Genomic DNA, 20,532 nt, shown 5'->3' on the forward strand with positions numbered 1-20,532 from the left:
CCTATTCGAGGGAGGGGCAGGAAAACAAAACTTTGAGAAATTGTAGAAGACGACCTCTGGACTTTTAGCAATAAATTTTTTAAATAAAAGTTATAATTTTAGTTTACATTTTTAATTAGCTATTTAGACAAGGATGCCACTTGTGATCGCAAAGACGGCATCAAGGAGGTTGGATATTATCCAGCTCACAGCCTATCCAGAGCCGACGTCACCCGACGTGGCCCGTGCTAGAGCACTATATAGCTCCTACGGAGCAGAGTAGCGCAATCCTTTGAACCCCGTGTTTTGCCGACAACATGGCCGACAGAGCGGCTCGGCGCGAGTCACGTGGTACTCAGGGTTCCAGGAGGCGGCCCGCCCTATGGGAGAATACATGGAGATCGATACAACACGGCTGATTAAAAAATGAACGGCGAGTTCACACTTTTCAAAACTAGTCTGTCGTGAAGTTAGTAAAGCACTAAACACTTTGTCAAAGTTTTAATAATATCGGATGCGTGTGCAAATTTTGAGAAGGCAATTTCCAAGGCAATGGCGTTTGAAGCAGACGATTTTTGCTCGCAGCGGAGATGGGCTTTTCGGGTTGGCCGGAGCGGGTCACGTGAATGGTGTGACGTCACCGTGTCGTCTGCTGCATGATGCCGCTCAAGCAATTTTTTAAAAAAAGTCAGGTCCTTGCGGGGCACAAAACTTAGCGCAAATTATTCTAAAATGTTCCATTATTATGTCAAAAACGATTGCCATTCCGTATATTCCCACAATATTGAAGAAACAACGATTTTCTCACGTTCTCCATGCATTTTTGACCGCAGTTGGAACCTCCGGGCGTTCGCCGCTAGTCGCCGAGAGGCGGCGTTCTAGATTGCGCTACTCTGCTCCGAAGGAGCTATATAGTGCTCTAGCCCGTGCAAATCTCCTTGGGCTCCTTGGGCCCGTGGGACTGTAGGACGGACTTTGAAGACATGTTCACCGATGTGTTCACCGGTTTCACCGGTAGTAATTGTTCATCAAATGGCAGGACTTCTTTCAGAAAAAGCGTCGCCAACCAACAATCAGAAGAATCTGGTAAGTAGATTGTGAGTCATTTCATCGAGAAAATTGTGTCCTTCGGTGCAGCTTCGGTGATATGAACACAGGCCGTCTTCAATCAAATTTTCCGGAAGATCGCTTGAGCGCTCTTGTAGGATTTCGTCTCTCGGGACTACCTACAGTGACTGACAATCCCGGCTTTTCACTCTTGGATGTCTGTTGAGGTCTTTTGTTGAGCCTCCTCGCTCCACAAAGGACCACGTGGGCGATGTCCTTACGAGATGTTACCTTACGGAAGACTTTTAAATCTATGGTCGTAGCTTCTATGGACTACTAGTATTTTTTCGTCTGCTTTGATGCTGCTTAAGATCAACGCTATTAGAGCTTTGTTGAACGTGTCTTGTGTGTTGTCTTGTTCGATCTCGCAATACGGTGCGCAAGTCCGTCGGCTACTTTGATATTGCTATCCCGTTCGTACTGTTATTTTTTTTTCTTCTTTTAAGTGTTGACTATACTGTAATTTGACAAAATCCCCCCTTGTGTAATGTCCAGCAATGGACCTTCAAGGTGTTATGAATAAATAAATAAATACTTGCGCAAGTTCGCAAGTCTAGTTTACCTGCTAAATACACTTTTCTGCTCTCGTTTACCATTTTCCGCATTTAGTGATGGGACTGCTTTCTTGACTACGTCCTCGTCGTGCGCATCTCGCATTCTTGGTGTTACTCGGCAGTTGGGGTACTCCTCCATCCTTTTCTAAGAACTAGTGTGTTTCCATGCTCAAAAGACACATTTTGGTTTGCTTGAAAAGTGGAGCAAAGTAGTGTGTTTCTGCTAACAGTTGTAGAGTAGAGCAAGCACACTACTCTCCACTGCATGGGCCACAGTTATAAGTAGTCCTAACAGCAGTCCCATGTGGTTGGCATCCATTCATTGTTATTGCAGCCCCTTGCAGAGAAAGCCAAGCCCCTGCACTCTTGGATGGTGAGTTTTGTCTGTCAGTTGCATTAAACATTTGGCACCGCTTTGCTCTGTTGGTACATTATTCCATCCACCGGTATGAATCAGTGATTATACCCTTAACATGCATCACCATCTGAATATGATCAGCTTGCACCATTTTCTCTTATCTTTTGTAACATGGTTGAACAATGGTTGTTATGTTGCAGTCCTGCATTGTAGTAACGTGAAGACAGGGCATCATCATGGTGAACAATCTCTGCACGGGTAAATGTCAATAACAAGCATGCACAATGTGGTCATCAATGATACCGCTGGCAAAATGATTTGACTTCAAGGCTCCTTCAAAGTTTTCCAGGAGGACATGGGTCCTAATAGGCTTTTGATGGTGAGTGTCTTTTTTTCTTTTTCTTCAAAATAATTGTGGCGATTTATTATGATGATAAACTATTCCATCCACCGGTATGAACTACTGTGATTATACCCATATCATGCATCACCATCTGAATGTGATCAGCTTATACTGTTTTCTTGCTTCTGTAATATGCAGTTGAAGAAGGGTTGCTTTATTCCAGCCTGGTGGTGTAATCACAAAGAAAGGTCGTCTGCACAGGTAAATGCCAATAGCAAGTGTGGATTATGCTTTTATCAGTAACACTGCTGGCAAATTAATTGGATCTCAAGGCTCCTTTGAACCTTTCCTGCTTGCTGGAAGATGACCACATGAGACCTGATGGTCTTTTGATGGCGAGTTTTTTTGGGTTGGGAGGGGGGGGGTTCTGAACTATTGGCACCAATTTAATATGATGATAAGCTATCCCATCCACCGGTATGAACTATTGTGATTATACCCGTATCATGCACAGGGTGTCTAGCGACCGGGAACACCGGGAAATGTCAGGGAAATTTTGATTACCGGGAAAAATCTGGGATATTGTCAAAAAGCGAGCCCAGTCAGGGAAAATGAGCCGGAAACGTCATCGAGTAACGCCATCGAGTACCTAAGCAAAGACTTTAGGACTTGGGGACAGCAATATAGGCAAGAAATTTTGCTTGGAGCGGAGCGCGGGCTCTGCTTACCTGATGGTAGAGTGTGCTACCCGATGCAAAGGGAACAGCCGACAAATCCAGTCCAAGCTTTGGATTGGACTGGATAGGACTGAGGGTGTGACACTAGGCTAGATCCAGTTCGAGCTACTAGATTTAGTTACAAATTGGAAAGTCGCAGACCCCAATCCAATCCAAACCTCAAGACGAAAGTCTCCGAAAGTGTGCATCTGGCGGCCATGCTCCCATTCGGTTATTGACGTCTGTGGTCTAGTGTCGTGTTTTCATCGCGTTTCCGGAAGTGCCCTCTTCACTGATGATGTTGGCGGCAAGAAAGTGCTCGTTTAATCCGAAATGGATGAACCCAAATATTTCGGAATATGCAAGTTGAATTAAGCCCGTGCAAAATTATCCTCATAGTGCTCAATGCCTTGTGTGGAAATGGTCTTATATATTTAACCGCCTCTACAGTGATCAGGGAATTTCACCTGAAATTGTCAGGGAAAACCTGGAAAAGTCAGGGAATTCCAAAATAATAGTTCCCTATCCCTGCACAGCTTATACTGTTTTCTTGCTTCTGTAATGTGCATTTGAAGAAGGGTTGCTTTTTTCCAGCCTGATGGTGTAATTGCATAAAGAAAGGGCATCAGCACGGTGAACCGTTTTTCCACAGATAAATGCCAATAGCAAGTGTGCATTATGCTTTAGTCAGTGACACTACTGTCAAAATGATTGGACTTCAAGGCTCCTTTGAACTTTTCCAGCTTGATGGAAGATGGCCACATGAATCCTGATGGGCTTTTGATGGTGAGTGTTTTTTTTGGGGGGTGGGGGTCCTAAACAATTGGCACCAATTTAATATGATGATAAACTATCCCATCCACCGGTATGAACTACTGTGATTATACCCATATCATGCATCACCATCTGAATGTGATCAGCTTATACTGTTTTCTTGCTTCTCTAATGTGAATTTGAAGAAGGGTTGCTTTTTTCCCAGCCTGATGGTGTAATTGCATAAAGAAAGGGCATCAGCACGGTGAACCGTTTTTGCACAGGTAAATGCCAATAGCAAGTGTGCATTATGCTTTAGTCAGTGACACTACTGTCAAAATGATTGGACTTCAAGGCTCCTTTGAACTTTTCCAGCTTGATGGAAGATGGCCACATGAATCCTGATGGGCTTTTGATGGTGAGTGTTTTTTTTGGGGGGTGGGGGTTCTAAACAATTGGCACCAATTTAATATGATGATAAACTATCCCATCCACCGGTATGAACTACTGTGATTATACCCATATCATGCATCACCATCTGAATTTGATCAGCTTATACTGTTTTCTTGCTTCTCTAATGTGAATTTGAAGAAGGGTTGCTTTTTTCCAGCCTGATGGTGTAATTGCATAAAAAAGGGCATCAGCACGGTGAACCGTTTTTGCACAGGTAAATGCCAATAGCAAGTGTGCATTATGCTTTAGTCAGTGACACTACTGTCAAAATGATTGGACTTCAAGGCTCCTTTGAACTTTTCCAGCTTGCTGGAAGAAGGCCACATGAACCCTGATGGGCTTTTGATGGTGAGTGTTTTTTTTTGGGGGGTGGGGGTTTTAAAAAATTGGCACCAATTTAATATGATGATAAACTATCCCATCCACCGGTATGAACTACTGTGATTATACCCATATCATGCATCACCATCTGAATGTGATCAGCTTATACTGTTTTCTTGCTTCTCTAATGTGCATTTGAAGAAGGGTTGTTTTTTTCAGCCTGGTGTAATCGCATAAAGAAAGGGGATCACTATGGTGAACAGTCTCTGCACAGGTAAATGCCAATAGCAAGTGTGCATTATGCTTTAATCACTGATACTGCTGGCAAAATAATTGGATTTCAAGGCTCCTTTGAACTTTTCCAGCTTGATGGAAGATGGCCACATGAACCCTGATGGGCTTTTGATGGTGAGATTTTTTTGGGGGGAAAGGGGTTGGGGGGGGGGGGGGGCTTCTGTACAATTGGCACCAATGTAATATGATGATAAACTATCCCATCCACCGGTATGAACTACTCTGATTATACCCATATCATGCATCACCATCTGAATGTGATCAGCTTATACTGTTTTCTTGCTTCTCTAATGTGAATTTGAAGAAGGGTTGCTTTTTTCCAGCCTGATGGTGTAATTGCATAAAGAAAGGGCATCAGCACGGTGAACCGTTTTTGCACAGGTAAATGCCAATAGCAAGTGTGCATTATGCTTCAGTCAGTGACACTACTGTCAAAATGATTGGACTACAAGGCTCCTTTGAACTTTTCCAGCTTGCTGGAAGATGGCCACATGAATCCTGATGGGCTTTTGATGGTGAGTGTTTTTTTTGGGGGGAAAGGGGTTTGGGGGGGGGGGGGTTTGTACAATTGGCACCAATGTAATATGATGATAAACTATCCCATCCACCGGTATGAACTACTGTGATTATACCCATATCATGCATCACCATCTGAATGTGATCAGCTTATACTGTTTTCTTGCTTCTCTAATGTGCATTTGAAGAAGGGTTGTTTTTTTCAGCCTGGTGTAATCGCATAAAGAAAGGGGATCACTATGGTGAACAGTCTCTGCACAGGTAAATGCCAATAGCAAGTGTGCATTATGCTTTAATCACTGATACTGCTGGCAAAATAATTGGATTTCAAGGCTCCTTTGAACTTTTCCAGCTTGATGGAAGATGGCCACATGAACCCTGATGGGCTTTTGATGGTGAGATTTTTTTTGGGGGGAAAGGGGTTGGGGGGGGGGGGGTTCTGTACAATTGGCACCAATGTAATATGATGATAAACTATCCCATCCACCAGTATGAACTACTGTGATTATACCCATATCATGCATCACCATCTGAATGTGATCAGCTTATACTGTTTTCTTGCTTCTCTAATGTGCATTTGAAGAAGGTTTTTTTTTTTCAGCCTGGTGTAATCGCATAAAGAAAGGGGACCACTATGGTGAACAGTCTCTGCACAGGTAAATGCCAATAGCAAGTGCGCATTATGCTTTAATCACTGATACTGCTGGCAAAATAATTGGATTTCAAGGCTCCTTTGAACTTTTCCAGCTTGATGGAAGATGGCCACATGAACCCTGATGGGCTTTTGATGGTGAGATATTTTTTGGGGGGAAAGGGGGGTTGGGGGGTGGGGGGGGTTCTGTACAATTGGCACCAATGTAATATGATGATAAACTATCCCATCCACTGGTATGAACTATTGTGATTATACCCGTATCATGCATCACCATCTGAGCAAAACAAGCCTGAGTTGTTTTCTTGTGCCTTGTTTGAAGTTCTTTTTATGAAGCATTACTGTATTTCAGGCTCATGTTTCTGTCAAATGACGAGGGGTCGTCAACATGTCTCCATTTTCGTGCAGGTAAATATCAGTTGCAGGGCAGTGCTAACTGCTTGTTTCTTTCTGTGTAATATCCTATGTTTATGTTTGCATTTATTGCAGTATTCAAGTGCAGTGCTAAATTTCAAAATGTTTGTAGATAATGTTTTTCATGTGCATATTTTCCAAAACCATTCCAGCTCTTCAGCAGCCTTGTGTATGTTGGTTGTCAAAGAAAAGCAAAAAAACATCACGCAGTAAGTTTTTTGCGTGCAATGTTTGTTTGGGGACCATTTAATGTTATGGTGGTTTATTGTGTCCACCATATAAATCCCTCTGATTATACCAAGCATCATCATTTGAGTTTTTCCATTAAATTGTGTTTTGTCAGTTTGCGCGAGGTAATTTTATGAATGGGTGCCATTTTACAGACTGGCGTCAGGGGTTTGTCTAATGGTGAATTCCACTGGTAGATCCGGAGCGCTTTATAAAATCCGTGAGGGAGGCTAAATCCCGCTCCATAGGACGACCCACCGACCTGGATGGCCGTTCAAAATGGCCGCTGCTCGAATTTGACAAGCCGACCAACGCCTTTGCCGGCTGATCTTTTCAGCGGCCAGTGACAACTGTCACTGGCTGTCGGAAATATAAATATTCGTACCACGGAGCCCATGTCATGAATAACGAGGAAGACGTCCGCATTTGCCGCCGTCGCATACCTTTTGGCCGCCTCAAAGTGGCGGGGCACGCACATTGATTGCCATTGGTTGTAGTTCAGATTGCTGGTACGACTTAAATAAATACAAAGAGGTAGCAAACTATCACTTACATGGTCGTTGCCTAATCTGTTCTTGCTTTATTACGCTAGAAAACACCGGCGACATGCAATATAAAAAGGTAAACCATCGGTGGCGGCAAAATAGACAGGCCTAACCTTGTGTTAGGCCTGTTCACGAGAAAAAAAAAAATGACAGAAAATTGGAAGGAGGCAGTCCTTCCGATTTTCTGTCTTTTTTTTTTTTTTTTTCTCTTTTTCCTCCCACGACCACAGATGTCAGCGCTTGTGACTTGCCACGCTCCAGGCCCAGCTTTGAATCCCTTATCTACGCGAGGTAGAAGCGTTCGAGCCGTCAAAATCCCACGTAAACTACTGACGCATCCAAACAGATCCAACTCGACAGCGTTCCGGCGACCACGTCCATTGTTTCGTCGCGCATGCGCACCTCTGAGTTCAGGGGACACACCCCCTGGGAGGGTCAACTTTTGAACCCTTGGCTTAAAATGAATGAAATTTACAGGGTAGGCTAGTGGCTATGCTGGAGGGTGCATAACAAAATTTCAGGTCTGGCGGTTAGATGGGAAGGAAATTGCAGCAGCTCCTATCAGCAACACGGCTACATTGTTTAGTTAATCTATCGTCGGAAAACTCGCAATATTCAAGATTTTTATGCGTTAAATATGTAGCAGATTGCCTAGGGGGTGCGGTAATGAAATGCTTTTTGTAAAAAGTCGTTTATTTCTATACATTTTGTCTTGTCCAAAGTTTCTCAACTTTTTGGTCTTCTGCGTCTTTGACAGAATGTCAACATTTTTTATAAAAGACATCCGTAAAGTGACAAAAAAGTACCATAGCCGCATTCCTTATTAAATTTCAGTCAGGAAAAGTGAAGAACGAGCCTTCCCTGTATTGCCATTATCGAACGATAGATTGACTAAATGGAATTTATACCAAAAAGTGGAAGGGAGAAAGATGCATTCATAGTACTCCAAACCCTACCTTTTCTTTAGCTTCGGTGGACAGAAAATAATGAAAAAAATTAACTATGCTGTGTAAACTAATAAACTTACTGGGAATCCTCCCTAGATATTTCAAAATCAACTTTTTTTGCAAAAAAATTGTCAACTTTCGCCAATATCTCTGAAATCCCACGGATCAAGTTCGGCGGGGTTGCAGGCTCTCCACGGGGCGGGCGCTGCCAGAGATCTACAAGTGGAAATGGCCAACTCGAGCCAGATCTGCGAGCGGAATATGCACACTCCAAATGGAGCACTTTTGGAGCACTCGAGATCTGCAAGCGGAATTCACCATAACGCAGCAGCCAGTTTCTCGACCGGGAAGTTGGTGTTGGCATCTTCTACTTATGCCCTAATACACTAGCCCTTTCAACTCTCATTGAACCAACGACAGTAGACGCATTTGTGGTTAGCCGGGGTTACATATTGTTGCTAAGTTTCATTGAACTGCTAATGAGAGTTAAGCTCAATTGAGACTTAGTTTTTGTGCCTTTTGAACATTCCTTTTCTGTGATGCTCTCATGCCTACATTGTTTGATTAGCTCCGATATCAAAAGTTTACAGATGACCACGTCTGAACAAATCCGTGTTCTGGGAGGAGAGTTAGCTTGCACAATACTTGATGTGGCTGTCCTTTCTCTTTGCAGAGGTCAACCTGAAGTCAAAACTCAAATTACTACATGCTTAGAGGTGGCATTCATGTTTTCAGAAGCAGTTAGTTTTATTCTCGTGTCTCATGGTTCCTTAAGTTTTCTGTAATGCTCTCATACCTACATTGTTTGATCAGCTGTGATATCAAATCTTTACTGATAATGCCGTCTGAGCAATTCTGTGAGAAGAGAGTTCAGTTTGCATGCAAAATCTTTGATGTGGGTGTCCTTTCTCTTTGCAGAGGTCAATCTGTCTGAAATGATGAGATGCTTAGAGGCAACATTCATCTTCCAAAATGTGGTGAGTTTTGTTCTTGTGCTTTTTGATTTTTCTCTTTCTGTGAGGCTCTCATACCTACATTGTTTGATTTGCTGTAATATCAGATCTTTACTGATAATGTCATCTGAACAATTCTGTATGAAGGGAGTTGAGTTTTGCAAAATCTTTGATGTGGCTGTCTGTTCTCTTTTCAGAAGTCAATCGGAAATGAAAACTGAAATAACGACCTGCTCAGAGGCAACATTCGTCTTCCAAAATGCAGTGAGTTTTGTTCTTGTGCCTTATGATCGTTCCTTTTCTGTGATGCTCTCATACCTACATTGTTTGATCAGCTGTGATATCAAATCTTTACTGATAATGTCATCTGAACAATTTTGTGCGAAAGGAGTTGAGTTTGCTTGCAAAATATTTAATAGGCTGTCCTTTCTCTTTGCAGAGGTTAATCTGAGGAGAAAACTGAAATGACGACATGCTCAGAGGCGACATTCATCTTCCAAAATGCAGTGAGTTTTGTTCTTGTGCCTTATGATCGTTTCTTTTCTGTGATGCTCTCATACCTACATTGTTTGATCAGCTGTGATATCAAATCTTTACTGATAATGTTGTCTGAAATTTTTGTAAGAGTTGAGTTTGCATGCAAAATCTTTGATGCCGTCCTCTCTTTGCAGAGCTCAATCTGTCCGAAATGATGACATGCTCAGAGGCAACATTCATCTTTCAAAATGCAGTGAGTTCTGTTCTTGTGTCTTATGATCGTTTCTTTTCTGTGATGCTCTCATACCTACATTGTTTGATCAGCTGTGATATCAAATCTTTACTGATAATGTCTGAAATTTTTTGTAAGAGTTGAGTTTGCATGCAAAATCTCTGATGAAGTCCTCTCTCTTTGCAGAGCTCAATCTGTCCGAAATGATGACATGCTCAGAGGCGACATTCATCTTTCAAAATGCAGTGAGTTTTGTTCTTGTGCCTTATGATCGTTTCTTTTCTGTGATGCTCTCATACCTACATTGTTTGATCAGCTGTGATATCAAATCTTTACTGATAATGTTGTCTGAACAATTTTGTGCGAAAGGAGTTGAGTTTGCTTGCAAAATATTTAATAGGCTGTCCTTTCTCTTTGCAGAGGTTAATCTGAGGAGAAAACTGAAATGGCGACATGCTCAGAGGCGACATTTCATCTTCCAAAATGCAGTGAGTTTTGTTCTTGTGCCTTATGATCGTTTCTTTTCTGTGATGCTCTTACATTGTTTGATCAGCTGTGATATCAAATCTTTACTGATAATGTCTGAAATTTTTTGTAAGAGTTGAGTTTGCATGCAAAATCTTTGATGAAGTCCTCTCTCTTTGCAGAGCTCAATCTGTCCGAAATGATGACATGCTCAGAGGCGACATTCATCTTCCAAAATGCAGTGAGTTTGGTTCTTGTGCCTTATGATCGTTTCTTTTCTGTGATGCTCTCATACCTACATTGTTTGATCAGCTGTGATATCAAATCTTTACTGATAATGTTGTCTGAACAATTTTGTGCGAAAGGAGTTGAGTTTGCTTGCAAAATATTTAATAGGCTGTCCTTTCTCTTTGCAGAGGTTAATCTGAGGAGAAAACTGAAATGACGACATGCTCAGAGGCGACATTCATCTTCCAAAATGCAGTGAGTTTTGTTCTTTTGCCTTATGATCGTTTCTTTTCTGTGATGCTCTCATACCTACATTGTTTGATCAGCTGTGATATCAAATCTTTACTGATAATGTTGTCTGAAATTTTTGTAAGAGTTGAGTTTGCATGCAAAATCTTTGATGCCGTCCTCTCTTTGCAGAGCTCAATCTGTCCGAAATGATGACATGCTCAGAGGCAACATTCATCTTTCAAAATGCAGTGAGTTCTGTTCTTGTGTCTTATGATCGTTTCTTTTCTGTGATGCTCTCATACCTACATTGTTTGATCAGCTGTGATATCAAATCTTTACTGATAATGTCTGAAATTTTTTGTAAGAGTTGAGTTTGCATGCAAAATCTCTGATGAAGTCCTCTCTCTTTGCGGAGCTCAATCTGTCCGAAATGATGACATGCTCAGAGGCGACATTCATCTTTCAAAATGCAGTGAGTTTTGTTCTTGTGCCTTATGATCGTTTCTTTTCTGTGATGCTCTCATACCTACATTGTTTGATCAGCTGTGATATCAAATCTTTACTGATAATGTTGTCTGAACAATTTTGTGCAAAAGGAGTTGAGTTTGCTTGCAAAATATTTAATAGGCTGTCCTTTCTCTTTGCAGAGGTTAATCTGAGGAGAAAACTGAAATGGCGACATGCTCAGAGGCGACATTTCATCTTCCAAAATGCAGTGAGTTTTGTTCTTGTGCCTTATAATCGTTTCTTTTCTGTGATGCTCTCATACCTACATTGTTTGATCAGCTGTGATATCAAATCTTTACTGATAATGTCTGAAATTTTTTGTAAGAGTTGAGTTTGCATGCAAAATCTTTGATGAAGTCCTCTCTCTTTGCAGAGCTCAATCTGTCTGAAATGATGACATGCTCAGAGGCGACATTCATCTTCCAAAATGCAGTGAGTTTTGTTCTTGTGCCTTATGATCGTTTCTTTTCTGTGATGCTCTCATACCTACATTGTTTGATCAGCTGTGATATCAAATCTTTACTGATAATGTTGTCTGAAATTTTTGTAAGAGTTGAGTTTGCATGCAAAATCTTTGATGCCGTCCTCTCGCTTTGCAGAGCTCAATCTGTCCGAAATGATGACATGCTCAGAGGCAACATTCATCTTTCAAAATGCAGTGAGTTCTGTTCTCGTGTCTTAGGATCGTTTCTTTTCTGTGATGCTCTCATACCTACATTGTTTGATCAGCTGTGATATCAAATCTTTACTGATAATGTTGTCTGAACAATTTTGTAAGAGTTGAGTTTGCATGCAAAATCTTTGATGCCGTCCTCTCTCTTTGCAGAGCTCGATCTGTCCGAAATGATGACATGCTCAGAGGCAACAGTCATCTTCCAAAATGCAGCGAGTTTTGTTCTTGTGCCTTATGATCGTTCCTTTTTTGTGATGCTCTCATACCTAAATTGTTTGATCAGCTGGGTTATCAAATCTTTAGTGATAATGTCTGAAATTTTTGTAAGAGTTGAGTTTGCATGCAAAATCTTTGATGCCGTCCTCTCTCTTTGCAGAGCTCAATCTGTCCGAAATGATGACATGCTCAGAGGCGACATTCATCTTTCAAAATGCAGTGAGTTTTGTTCTTGTGCCTTATGATCTTTTCTTTTCTGTGATGCTCTCATACCTACATTGTTTGATCAGCTGTGATATCAAATCTTTACTGATAATGTTGTCTGAAATTTTTTGTAAGAGTTGAGTTTGCATGCAAAATCTTTGATGCCGTCCTCTCTCTTTGCAGAGCTCGATCTGTCCGAAATGATGACATGCTCAGAGGCAACACTCATCTTCCAGAAAGCAGTGAGTTTTGTTCTTGTGCCTTATGATCGTTCCTTTTCTGTGATGCTCTTATACCTACATTGTTTTGATCAGCTGTGATATAAAATCTTTATTGATAATGTTTGAAATTTTTGTAAGAACAGTTGAGTTTCCATGCAAAATCTTTGATGGCGTCCTCTCTTTACAGAGCTCAATATGTCTGAAATGATTACCTGCTTAGAGGCAACATTCATCTTCCAAAAAGCAGTGAGTTTCGTTCTTGTGCCTTATGATCGTTCCTTTTCTGTGATGCTCTCATACCTACATTGTTTGATCAGCTGTGATATCAAATCTTTACTGATAATGTCTTAACAATTCTATGTGAAGAGAGTTAAATTTGCTTGCAAAATCTTTTATGTGGCTGTCCTTTCTCTTTTTGCAGAGTCAATCTGAGGTGAAACCGGAATAATGACATGATTAATAAAGGCAACATTCATGGTCCAAAAACCAGTAAGTTTTGTTCTTGTGCCTTACAATTAGGGTTCCATGTTTTTGGTGTTTATTTTTGCTCAAATTTGAGTGTCTTTGGGGTTTTCTTTTTTTCTTTTGTGTTTGGTGCTTTTTGGTATAAAGTTTTGGTGTCCGACAAAAAATCTGAGATTATCGGGTTTATGTTAAAAAAAATAGTGCACGGACATGGAATTCCCCAACCTTCAAGGAACATGCACATGGGCCGATTACTGGGAAAACGTCCCCGTATCGATAATAAGAGAAAACAATATGTGATTCCAGCAGCTTTGAGGGCAGTTCATAGGAGTGCTACATGCAGTGGTGGGACAGCTGCACCATTTGAGCCAAACTGCTAGAATGAACAACCTGCTACCTGCTGCTCCAAGGGCTGTATTTGTGCACAACTTGTGCCATTTCTGTGCCAAAAGGGAGTTGTTCTCGAAAAGGAAACTGAAAGTGTCTGGCACGTGGCATTGTTGTCGATGCCACTAAAAATAAAAAAAGTAGTTTTTTTTCTTCTTTTCTTTAGATGCCTAATTACTATGTGCAAAAAGTGGGGTTGCATCAGTATTCGAATTTTTAAATAGTTGTTTCAAATAATACATTTGATATTCTCTTCAAAATTAATTGAGATATTTGTACTTTTCGAAGTGTTGATCATGGTGGGTTAGCCCATTTAAGTGAGCTTATCCTCAAGCACCGGTGTATTACGGAGAAGCAATACCCACAGAGCTGACACCGCGATATCGCGACTCGTTTCGCCGCCTGCTTAGGCAAAGAACACACCTTTGAAGTGGTCTGAAGTGAGTTTTGTTCTTGTGCCTTATGATTGTTCCTTTTCTGTGATACTTACATATATACATTGTCTGCCAGTGCTTTGTACGGGCTGGTAACTTTGTCATCATAAAAATTAAAAAAAAAATAAACTGCAGTAGATGTTTATTTTAATCTACTGCATTTTTGCCGCCATTATGATGACAAATGTTAGTGATAGTTGAGCCACTGGAGGGCACTAAATTTCAAAAAGGGTTTACAGTGGGACATCCGTTATGCAATTCGAGGAAGTTTGCCGGGTGCGGATCCACCGAACTCCCTGTAGAAACGATGTCTTGGAAGTTACAAGTGCAGATTTAACATTGCGAAAAAATGAAACTGCACTTCTCTCGCAGTTGCCTTCTCCCTATTTTTTCCCGCCCTGAGGGGCTGTTCTTTGTCTCTTTGTTGTCTCCTTTGCTGGCGGTGTTGCTTTTGGTTTTGGTTTTCGCCCCCTTGCCTCCTTTCGATCACGCCTTCCTTTGCTTTCGTGCTCCCCTCTCTTCTTTTCCCTTTCTTTGACAACATGCTGCCGGGCTGTGAGGCAGCAATTGCCACGTGCTTTCGAAAGCCGAAAAGGACGGCAGATAGCGTCATGTTCTCCATTTTTGATTTCCACGTGCTCTGCTGTTCTCACGCTCATGAATAACGACATGCCATGCCCACGTGGACATGAGTGCAAAGTGATAGGTTCGCACATTACATGCCGGCGAAAGCCGCAAATGCACGCCACCGATGTAAAGAGAGAAGAGGCATCACGGCACTATCACGATCGCCGCAGTGCCGGCAATGTTTGGAACTAAGAATGCCGCGAGCCTCCCAAGTTTTAAATTAAGAACCGTTTAGGAAATTTTTAACCTCCCCAAGGTATGTATAAGAAAAGCTTGCAGCTTTTGAACCATACTAAGGTTGGAATTTGAAAAGTTTGAATATGTCAGTTCCTGAAAGTTACGGTTCATATTTTTCTTTTTACAAATCATGTCAGAAATTTTGGAAGACTTACATTTTTAAGTTTGAATTCTTCTAATCTCGCGCATGGAGGTCGAACTCTGCAGTTTTGAATAAAGTTTGCACGGATTCACCTCGAAAAGTTGCGGAAAGTATTGCAAATATCACTAAAATCTTCCACATTTCTTTTATACCATGAGGACTCCTTCCTTCTCAGCACTTTGGTACTTAGGATACTACCAGTACTATCATTATTTATTGCAGCTCATGAAACAAGCATTGAACTGATTTAAAAGTTCAGTGAAAATTCTTGAAGCAGTCCGGTGAATGCCCTTCGTATACCTTTTTGTAAACTGACGGCAATCCGATTCAACACCACGTAAATATGATGCTGGCATGAAACAACAAAAGATACAAGACGATATGTGCACATAAAGGCACCCAGACACAACATTCTGCATACCGAGAGGTTTGTTTCTCTCCATTTATTTCTTACAAAGTGGCCCATGTGAAGACAGTGGTGTGATTGCTGCGCCAAAGGCGCTTACCCTGCTACATTTTGCCAAAATGTAAGGAATTTGCACCAATATTGCTCCAAAACTTGTTTTGCATTTATTATTACTAAAAATTTAATACAATAAAACCTCGTTATAACAAGATGGGATATAACAAACTAATGGATATAACAAAGCAATCATAATTCCCCTTGCTTGCTCATAGTGGAAAGAAATGGACAGTGGCTATAACAAACTAATGGTTATAACGAAATAATTATGACCGCTCCTTCAACCTTGTTATAATGAGGTTTTACTGTAAATCATTCGCTGCTACATGCTTAAATCGTGAATGTAGGCTCGTGCGAATTCCCAAAACTTTTGGTTATTGCCTAAAATAACATTATATTTGATTTTATCTTTATATCAAACTCAGTAGTAGCAAGTTTTGCAATATTTCTCATGTTTGTCTGTTCTGACTGGATCGCTAGCATCGTTGAGTGTGCTTATCACCTTCCAGTGGTGTACTTGAAGTGAAGCAACAGCAGCATAGTAAGCGTTGCAATTTTGCATTTCTTGCTTCGCCACAGCCAACAGCGTTCTGAGGGAAAAGCACTCCTCCAGAACGGGACGTTACACACAGTTTCCGGATATGATTGTGGCTAGTAGTATATACGGTAGACTACAATGGGGGGGGGGGGTTCTGATTAAATCTCTTTCACATTCAAGATTTATCAAGGATATTTGAGTGTTGTGGTGAAACTTTTGGGGATTGCTCTGGTGTTTATTTTTTTATGTCATCTCATTTAGTTGTTATCTTAATGTTTTTGTTGTGCTTTTAAAGCGTATTTATTGTTCCCATGCTGATTTTTGTTATCGTAAAGTCCTGATTATAAGATGTAATTGACGTTTATAATCAAATGATAAAAACTTTTTCTCTCTAAATTAAGAAATGCAGTTTAGTTACAACCTTTAGAACTTAAAAACAAAACAACAAAAAAACATCAATTTTGGTGCTTGAATTTATTATAATCTAACATTATTTCAGAGAAATATACTATTTGGTGTATGCTTTATTTTGTATAAAAAATATTGCATACACAGCAGTTTGTACTGCCCTTCATCAATCAGAAGCTTGTTGCCGTGACTTGTGCTTCTACGTGCAATTAAAGTGTCGGTCAAAAGGTTGCAGAGAAGCAGGATGGCAAAGTAGATACAAGCACATAAATCTTAACATAATATTTGCACTGGTGTGAGTGAAAATAAACTGTGTGCTTTTGCTTCAGAAGTATGTTGCACTGCTCTTAAAGGTGCTCCAGAACGACTAAGATCAATCGCATGACCGGGAAAGGGAAAATCCTGGACAGAGGGACTCGGACAGAACATTCATCGCAGCTAAAAGCCGACTGACATGCAACCAGGCTAAACTCAGGGGGCCGGTACAGGTGATGAGGTCACGACCGGTCGTGCCTCGAGCCCACCACACTGCCAGTTTCTCACACTTATTCGGTAAATAATAAAATAAGTGGAAATGTTGTCCTTTCTAAAATGCAACTAGCTACTCACGATAATGGAGGCAAGTGCTGATCCAGCGTTCGCTGTTGCTTGCAAAAGGAAATTGGGAGACTTGCGTTCGGAAACAGCAAAGGTTATGAACAATGCCCCAGCAAAGCGCTTCGGTCGGATTTCAAACCTGCAGACCAGGGATCTGTTGGCCCACTGGTTCCATCGGGGCAAAGAGGTGGCTCCCTGCAAAAAGAGGAGGAAAGGATCTCTGGTATGAGGCCCGAGTCCGACATTAAGTTAATACATAATCTAGTGGGAAAATTCCCATGCATTTTGACCGCAGCATTGATGAAGAGATTGACACCATGAAAAATAAGAAGAAAACTTGAAGCAAACAATAGCTGATCTCACAGCTTCAGCTGATGCCTATGCTGAAAATGCAGAAAAAGAAAATATCCTCACATACATTGTGAAGTCAAATAGCCCGAAGAAAATTGCAAAAAGCAAGACCGAGGAGCTACTTAGCATCAGCCAGCAAATACAAGAAAAGCTGCAGGAGCTCCCCTGAAGTTACCACAAGGGGTTTTACAAACTAAATTGTTTTTTTGGCTTAATGCAATGCAAGCAATTTTGCAAGAAATTTTTTTTTGTTGTTGCTTAGTTCAATAGAAATTATACCTGCAATCGTTTGACAGTGGTGTTTTGTTGCAAATTGCTGCATGCAGTATCGGGTTAAGTAATTGAAAATACTCCAACGGGGCCATGAAATTTAATTCTTTGAAATCTGTAGGAACCCTGCAATTCATATCTTTGTATTGTTTATATTTTTCACCTAAACCTTTGAACCTTTGGGTTAAAAGGCAACTCCGCTTCAATTTTCGTTTTGAAAAAACAATGCAGTCCTCTTCAGTATCGCCTAGGAAGACCACACGTCAAATATTACGACGCAGTTCTGTCTAAATGTTTCTTAAACGGTCCGGCAAACTTTGCAACTCGCCAAGTTGCCGAAATCGGCTGACTCGAGCAGGCGAATTCAGGCGCAACCAACAGCGCAGTCAAGGCTACGGCATGGGCGGAGCCAACATTGAGCTAAACGTCATCATCATGGCGCCCTTTTGCTTGTTTTTACTTCTTTGGGCAAGCGTAGCGCATGATGTCAGCAACGTTGCCTCTCGGCGCTCAGAGGTGTCCACGTGATTGGCGTAACGCACCTGCACAGCACGCTTCTTGGGAGCTGTCCAGCCCCCCGCTGTGGTCCCGCCGTTACCGCCGTCTTCCACATCACAACCACCGTCGTCGTCGTCTCACCGTTTGTGATTATTGTCTCGGGAGTTTCGCCCACTTTACGGACACCACGTGCGCAGGTATATGCTGCAGTTGTGCAGACGTCGTCGAATGCCGTAGACACCAAAACGTGGCAAAGAGTGCGGTGCAGACGACACTCGCGCCTGCCACACGCCCGCCCCAATCCCGCCTGTCGTTGGGCCGAGGATCACATGACATCTCATACCACGTGATGGCTATGTAGTTGGCAGCCCGAGGCCAATGTTTCCAAACGGAGCCGAAGTTTTGGTTTCAATTTCCGCTTGTGTTTAAAATTAGATTTAAAAATATATATCCCATTTTTCGCGAAGCAAACAACGTAGTGTCTTTTAGTAGGGCTTTTTAATGTGAAATCACTCATTATCCCGAAATCTTCAGAATTGAGCGGAGTTGCCCTTTAAAGTTAATTCAAACTTTTTTTTTTATTGTAAGTTTGATCTTTGTTAAACTTTTGAAGCCTGCAGGTTTCAACATTAGAAAATTATTAATTTTTTAGCATGATGAAAATTGTAGAATTTCGTAGTGTGGCAAATTCAGAAGTTTGAAAATAATTTAAATTTATAGCACAAAAAAATCTGGTTAAAAAAATGTTGAATTTTATAACGTAAAAAGCTTGAAACATTTTTGAACTTTTGAAACTCTTTGTTCAATCTTCAAGCCTCGTGTTCTAAAAAAATTTGTGGCATCTTTATATAGAACTCATCGCACCTTGTGGACCACGACGAACATCAATGACAGCATTGTTTTACACGATGCAGTGTCACTCGAAGCCGTTAAAAAGTGAACTACCCAAATGACACTTGTTCCAGGTGCCAAGCTGCGCATGCTGATATTTGCAGACATGTTGCATATAACCGTCTGCCTACACACACGATGGCATTGCTCACTTTTCTGAGAATGAGGAACGGTGAAAATGTTATCACCGCCTTTACCGCACCACACTTTGATATTCATTTCATTTTGGAAGTTCCATGTATTCTTGTTCTGTGGGGCAAAGCACCAAAGTCGCAGTCATTATTTTTGGTGTTATTCAGATTATTCGACTTGTATAATGGGGTTCCACTGTATTGCATTTTAAGGGAGGTGAATTCTTGACACAGCTGCCCTCTTTCCTTGCAGAGATCAAGTGAAAGCCCAAATGATATTATTTAGGGCTGGCATTGGCATGCTGAGAAGGGATGGGTTTTGTTCCTGTGCCTCACAAATTTTTCTTTTATGTGATGCCATCATACCTACATTGTTTAACTCCAAAATCAAATCCTTGCTGACACCGGTTTGGTTGCTGGCACTTTGACCTTGCTGTTTTGTTCCTTGCAGAAGCAGTTCTGTAGGCTGATGGTTGCTGGCAAAGCCATTTGGAATGCAGCTGGTGGTTAAACATGAAACCCAAGACTGGGACGAGAAGGGACGGACAAACAGAGTCTCAACTCGATCACCAGCTCGTTTGCACCCTAACCTTTTGTTCACTAATTTGCAGCTGGTGGGTTGTGCAATTGCTAGGCATGAATATTATGTTGACTAATAAAGGGCTAGCAAAGGGAGATGTGTTTCTGAACTAGTGTTTGTCAACTCTAAGACCCCATCAGGCTGCTCTTTAGCAGCTTTTTGTCTAAGAGATCTGCTGCCACCTAGGTGCACAACAGAGTTTAGATTGGGTGGCTAGAAAGCAACACACACTCAAGCATCTCTGATCCGACCCCAAAAACATCAGCTACATCCTGTTAGCTCATTCAGATATTGTGACCTAGATATGGCTCCCCCAAAGATCGCTTTTGCGCCCAATGTGAATTTTCATTGACCCCAAGGTTGATACAAAGAAGCCATCTTCCCCCTCTGCGTGGCCACCAGGAAGAGGGACACCTTGCAGTTGACTGTGATAGGTGTATGTGTTCTCTGGTTTTCACGGAAATTCAGATTCTGACTCTTCGCCGCAATAAGTGACAAGAGAAATTGACGAGGCGTTTTTTATTGCTACCTACAGAGCGGACACGTGTGTGAGTGCCCCGTCCGTGGCTTTGGCGAATGACGAAGTTGCTTTTATCCAGAAATTCGCCAAATTTATTTAAATGTTTGCAGGCGTGGCTCAAGGGGGCAGATTATTTCTTTATCTACCTTGCTTTTATGTTTTCCTTTCTGTTCCTTGGAGGAATAAATTTCAGTTGCCAGTTAGCGGAGTGTTCGTTTGCTTATTTTGTGCTGTTTTAAAGTTTTCATAATACAATAACTAGCCAAACTTCATGGCTTGTTGTAGAGGGAGGGTACTAAATTCATTATCTCGTACCCGCATTTCGGGAAAAGGTTGATTGGGTCTACACATGGGCAAGTATATTGGTTATGGCATTTGTCTTGGTAAACTTGGTTCTGTAGTTTAT

The 20,532-nt window shown here is 41.4% G+C and overlaps 1 protein-coding gene across 27 annotated transcripts; it reads left to right on the forward strand.

The window, feature by feature from the left end:
• Window positions 1–827: 827 nt before the first annotated feature.
• Window positions 828–19,715, forward strand: LOC121046467. 27 transcript variants are annotated; one of them, XR_006076830.1, is made up of 38 exons: window positions 908–1,065; window positions 1,975–2,013; window positions 2,199–2,377; window positions 2,540–2,602; window positions 3,801–3,843; window positions 4,037–4,094; window positions 4,186–4,228; window positions 4,421–4,477; window positions 4,569–4,611; window positions 4,804–4,858; window positions 4,950–4,992; window positions 5,202–5,259; window positions 5,351–5,393; window positions 5,601–5,655; window positions 5,747–5,789; window positions 5,996–6,050; window positions 6,142–6,184; window positions 6,399–6,454; window positions 6,613–6,669; window positions 9,099–9,157; window positions 9,331–9,397; window positions 9,573–9,639; window positions 9,805–9,863; window positions 10,029–10,087; window positions 10,263–10,330; window positions 10,490–10,548; window positions 10,724–10,790; window positions 10,956–11,014; window positions 11,414–11,481; window positions 11,647–11,705; window positions 11,873–11,931; window positions 12,100–12,381; window positions 12,550–12,608; window positions 12,775–12,833; window positions 13,009–13,076; window positions 15,102–15,306; window positions 16,642–16,840; window positions 19,478–19,715. XR_006076830.1 is itself a non-coding variant. In XM_042287312.1 (4 exons), the coding sequence occupies exons 1-4, from the start codon at window positions 963–965 to the stop codon at window positions 2,373–2,375; spliced, it is 225 nt and encodes a 74-aa protein (XP_042143246.1). In that variant the 5' UTR covers window positions 908–962; the 3' UTR covers window positions 2,376–2,377. The 27 variants fall into 27 exon arrangements, 1 of the variants encoding a protein (XP_042143246.1); XR_006076828.1 differs by having other exon boundaries at window positions 2,565–2,602; window positions 11,873–12,381; XR_006076820.1 differs by lacking the exon at window positions 16,642–16,840 and having other exon boundaries at window positions 2,565–2,602.
• Window positions 19,716–20,532: the final 817 nt, after the last annotated feature.

The sequence above is a fragment of the Ixodes scapularis genome, unplaced genomic scaffold (assembly GCF_016920785.2).
Source record: "Ixodes scapularis isolate PalLabHiFi unplaced genomic scaffold, ASM1692078v2 PGA_scaffold9__187_contigs__length_104089568, whole genome shotgun sequence".
NCBI classification, from domain to species: Eukaryota; Metazoa; Arthropoda; class Arachnida; order Ixodida; family Ixodidae; genus Ixodes; species Ixodes scapularis.